The sequence below is a fragment of the Cuculus canorus genome, chromosome 9 (assembly GCF_017976375.1).
Source record: "Cuculus canorus isolate bCucCan1 chromosome 9, bCucCan1.pri, whole genome shotgun sequence".
NCBI lineage: Eukaryota > Metazoa > Chordata > Aves > Cuculiformes > Cuculidae > Cuculus > Cuculus canorus.
The window spans coordinates 26,502,627-26,507,553 of NC_071409.1; the positions used below are offsets into that span (position 1 = coordinate 26,502,627).

The window sequence follows — 4,927 nt, forward strand, 5'->3', positions numbered from 1 at the left end:
CATCGCTCCTCCAGGCTGAAGATTGGGGTGGAGGGATGGGTTTCAGGGTGCATGGGCTGTCCCCCTCCACTCAAAAGTCTTCCCTGTCACCTCGGGAAACCTCACTAGCTCAAACAGAACTGAAAAGGCATTTATTGCAGCCTTCCACCCTCCCCATCACTCTTCTGAGCTGAAGATTGGGGTGGAGGAGTGAGTTTAGGGGTGCCCGGGTGTTCCCCCTCCACCCAAAAGCCTTCTCCATCCCTTTAGGAAGCCTCGCTCAGCACAAACAGAACTGAAAAGGCATTTATGGCAGCTCTCCATCCCAGCCATCACTTCTCCGAGCTGAAGATTGGAGAGGAGAGGTGGGTTTTGGGGTGCCAGGGCAGTCCCCCTCCACCCAAAAGTCTTCTGCATCGCCCCAGGAAGCCTCACTAAGCTCAGACAGAACCAAAAAGGCATTTATTGCACTCTCACTCCTCCGAGCTGAAGATCTCGGCTTCTTTCTCCTTCCAGAAGGCGAAGCTGCGGTCAATGTAGCGGCAGATCTCGTCCCCGTCTTCCCCGTCTTCCCCCGGCCGCGGGGCCGAGCTTTGAGGGGACCCGAAATACCTGGCTTTGATGTCCTCGAAGCCGTCTCGCCACTCCCGGCGGCCAGCAGCGATCTCATCGGTGACGGCGCGGTGGAAGGCACGAACCACCCGCCAACCGTGCCTCCCCAGCTGCTCAAACACCTCGAAGCAGAGGAGGTGGCGACCTCGCCGCTCGTCCGGGGGCAGCTCCTGCTCCAGGATGCGAAAATAACCCAGCATGAAGAGCTCCAGCGAGAGGCTCTCGTAGTCGGCTGGGCCCCCTCCGGCTTTCGACACAAACTGCTCCGGGGAGAGCGGGACACGACCAGGGGGTGGTGGGGGTGGTGGGGAACGGCGAGCAGCGTCCCGCCAGCCGCCCAGAAGCTTCTGGATGGCCGCTCGCTGCCGTGCCAAGCGGGCTGTGCCCCCGCCGCCCCCATCCCCAGGGTCCAGTGGCGTCGGGTCATAAGCAGAGCGTCTCCAGTGGCTGAGGAAGAGGAGCACGATCCGCTCCTTCCTCAGGCTGCCCTGCTCCGCTCCCGTCCAGCCGCCGTCCAGCGCATCCTGGCTGGGGATGCCGGTGGACACCGTCCCGCTGCCGGCGGTCACTTCTCCCCTCCGAAACTCAGGCTCGAAGGCTCCGCGGAGGCTGCGGACACAAACCCCGCACTGGCGGATCTCCCGCTCGGCAGCATTGCTGGAGGGGCCCCGGGAGTGTCCGAGGTGGGGAGCAGCCGAGGAGGGACTGGGGGAGATGGGATAGGGGGATGCGGGCTGGGGAGACGGGGGATAGAGGGATGTGGGATAGAGGGATGCGGGATGAGGGGATGAGGGATTGGGGGATGCAGGATAGGAGGATGTGGGATGGGGGAATGAGGGATTGGAGGATGCACGATGGGAAGATGTGGGATGGGAGGATGAGGGATTGGGGGATGCAGGATGGGAGGATGCGGGACGGGAGGATGAGGGAAGGGAGGATGAGGGATAGGAGGGTGAGGGATAGGAGGATGAGGGATTGGGGGATGCGGGATGGGAGGATTTGGGTTTGGGAGCTGCAGGATGGGAGGATGTGGGATTGGAGGATGAAGGATAGAGGGATGCAGGATGATAGGATGCTGGATGGGAGGATGCAGGATTGGGGGATGCAGGATGGGAGGATGCAGGAAGAGGGGATGGGGGACAGGAGGGTGCAGGATGGGAGGATGTGGGATGGGGGGTTGTGGGATGGGAGGATGTGGCAGGAGCGGATGGAGGATAGAGGGATGCAGGATGGGAGTATGAGGGAGGGGAGGGAGAAGGATGGACGGATGCAGGATAGGAGGATGTGGGATGGGAGGATGCGGGAGGGCGGGATGAGGGATGGGGGGATACAGGAGGTGGAGATGAGGGATGTGGGGATGTGGGATGGGAGGATGCGGGAGGGCGGGATGAGGGATGGGGGGATACAGGAGGTGGAGATGAGGGATGTGGGGATGTGGGATGGGAGGATGCGGGATAGAGAGAAGCGGGAGGAGGGGACGAGGGATTGGGGGATGTGGGAGGGGCAGATGCGGGGTGCGGGGATGCCGGATGGGGGGATGCGGGGTGCGGGGTTGTGGGATGGGGAGATGTGGGATGGGGGGATGAGGGATGCGGGGATGCGGGATAGAGGGATGAAGGATGGGGGGATGAGGGATGGGAAAGGATGGGATAGAGTGCTGCGGGATAGAGGGCTGCGGGCCGGGCAGCCGCTCCCGGCTCCGCCCGCCCCAGCAAGGCAGCCAGGCTGCTGACGGCCCCGGCCAGGCGGCCGCACCAGACGGGCAGCGGCTGCCCGGGGGCGGGCGGGGGGCTGCACACGGAGAGGTGCAGCAGCGGGGAGGGCAGCAGCGCCCGCAGCTCCCCGGCCAGGCGCCGCAGCTCGCCCTGGTACTCCTCGCCGCGGCGCCGCAGCCGCAGGCTCTCCACCTCCCGCTCCAGCTGCCGCAGGTCCTCCTCGCTCAGCAGCTCTCCGAACGGCCCCGGCCGCCACGAGCCCTGCGGACAGCGGCCCTCAGCGGCCCCGCCGCGCCCCCCCCGGACCCCCCCCGGACCCCCCGGCCCCGCACCTGCCCGCCCGCGGCCTCGTCCAGCCGCGCCCGCAGCCGCCGCACCATCACCTGCCGCTTCCACTCGGGGATCGCTCGGCCCTGCGCGTCCTCCGCCGGGACCAGAGACTCCGCGTCCACCTCGGAGCGGGGCCCGGCGGCCTCCTGACCCCCGACCCCCGCCGTGAGCGGGACAGGGGCCGGGGGGGACCCGGGGGGATGGGGGGGTGGGATTGATGGGATGGGGTGGGGTGGGATGGGGTGGGGTGGGATGCGAAGGATGGGATGGATGGGATGGGGTGGGGTGGGATAGGGGGGATTGATGGGATGGGGTGGGATGGGATGGGGTGGGATTGACGGGATGGTATGGAGGGGTGGGATGAGATGGGGTGGGATGAGATGAGGGGGTGGGATTGATGGGATGGGGGGGGGATGGGATAGGATGAGGGGGTGGGATTGATGGGATGGGATGGGGGGTGGGATGGGGTGGGATTGATGGCATGGGGTGGGATGAGGTGGGATGCAAAGGATGGGATGGATGGGATGGGGTAGGGTGGCATTGATGGGATGAGGTGGGGTGCGATGGGGGGGATTGATGGGATGAGAGGGGTGGGACAGGATGGAGGGGGGAGGGATTGATGGGATGAGGTGGGATGCAGTGGGGTGGGATTGATGGGATGGGGGGCATTGATGGGATGAGGTGGGATGTAGTGGGGTGGGATTGATGGGAGGCGAGGGGTGGGATTGATGGGATGGGGTGGGATGGGGTGGGATTGATGGGATGGGGGGGGTGAGATTGATGGGATGGGGTGGGATTGATGGGATGGGATTGATGGGATGGGGTGGGATGATGTGAGATGCGAAGGATGGGATGGGGTAGATGGGTCAGGATGACATGGAATGGAATGAATGGGGTGGGATGGGATTGATGGAATGGAAAGGATAGGATGGGATGGGATAGAATGGGGTGGAATGGAATGGATGGGATGGGATTGATGGAATGGATGGGATGGGGTGGGGTGGATGGGATGGGGTTGATTGGATGGATGGGGTGGTGTACAATAGTATTGGATGTGAGGGATGTGAGGCAATGGGATGGATAGGTTAGGATGCGATGGGATGCCGTGGAATAGAATGAGATCGCACGGGACAGGATAGGATGGGGGGAGTTGGGAGCACGGGGTGGGGGGGAAGAGGACATTGCATCCTGTGAGGGCCAGAGGGATGGGATGGGGTGGTGTAGGGAACGGAGGGATCACCAGCCCAAGAGTGAGCCGAGGGCCGCGAGCGACCTACCGAGTGGGCGAGGAAGGATGCCGGGATCCTGGCCCGCTGCGGGGGGTTGCGGAGCTTCAGCTGTGCCGGCACAGACCTGGCTGGCTCCATCCCTGCCGGGCTGGGGGCTCCTCCTGGGGTTGGTGGGCAGGGGAGGTGGGGTTCCAGCACCCCCAGGGTCTCCACCAACCCTGGGGTCCCCATTAACCTCAGTGTCCCCAGCACCGCAAGGCCCCCCCCAGGATCCATATCACCCCCATGGTCCGCCCCACACAGAGCCCCCCGCACCCCGAGGATCCCCAGCACCGCCAGAGTCCCCATCACCCTCAGAACCCCTCCACGTGTGATGGGTGTTCCTTGAGGACACCCGGCACATCTCCTGGTCCTTGAGGGGAACCCTCCCCAGGAAAGACCCAGAGAACAGAGCTGAGCTGCCGAGCCCCCCTCTTCCTCCGGAGGACACCCCTAGAGCAGAGGACCGAGGCCGGGACCACCCCATCACCACCACCTCTTCTCCAGGTGCCCCACAATCCTATTGCACTGGGGGGCTTTCCCAAGGGAATGGGGGTCCCCCATCCCCAGCGGTACCTTACCCACCGTGAGGGGCTGAGCCGGCTGCGGGGACGGGAGGCAACAAGAGTCCCCGCCGAGGGGTCAGATGCTGTCCTGTCCTACCCAGGCATCAGCCAAAGGTGGGTCCAGCTGCACCCCAAAAATCCTCCTCAAAAAGGGGAGGCCGAAGGGGTCTGGCAGCCCCGGAGTGAGCCGGAGCTGCGGCTGCAGCGCTGGGGTGGAGCAGGGAGCACAGCGAGCAGCGCATTAATATTTGACGGGGGCATCAAGTGGCAGCGCTGCGGCTCAGTGGGTGGTACTGGCGCCGGTCCTGGAAAGAGCAGCTCCGAGCCTCATCCCGCTCCTCGGGCCAGCTGGGAATGGCCCGGGCTGCTCACAATGCCCGTCCCACACGTGGCCAGGCCAGGTACGGGGAACAAAAGTGGCTTTCCCTGGCTGGCACAGGAGGCAGGTGGGGACAGC

At 64.8% G+C, this 4,927-nt stretch overlaps 1 protein-coding gene across 1 annotated transcript; it reads right to left on the reverse strand.

The window, feature by feature from the left end:
- Positions 1–419: 419 nt before the first annotated feature.
- Positions 420–4,737, reverse strand: LOC128853046 (espin-like protein). Its single transcript, XM_054074568.1, has 5 exons — positions 4,486–4,737; positions 3,914–4,026; positions 2,639–2,782; positions 2,118–2,567; positions 420–1,409 (listed from the first exon to the last, which is right to left on the reverse strand). Exons 2-5 carry the CDS (start codon positions 4,001–4,003, stop codon positions 453–455), a joined length of 1,641 nt encoding a protein of 546 aa, XP_053930543.1. The 5' UTR covers positions 4,004–4,026; positions 4,486–4,737; the 3' UTR covers positions 420–452.
- Between the last annotated feature and the right edge of the window lie 190 nt (positions 4,738–4,927).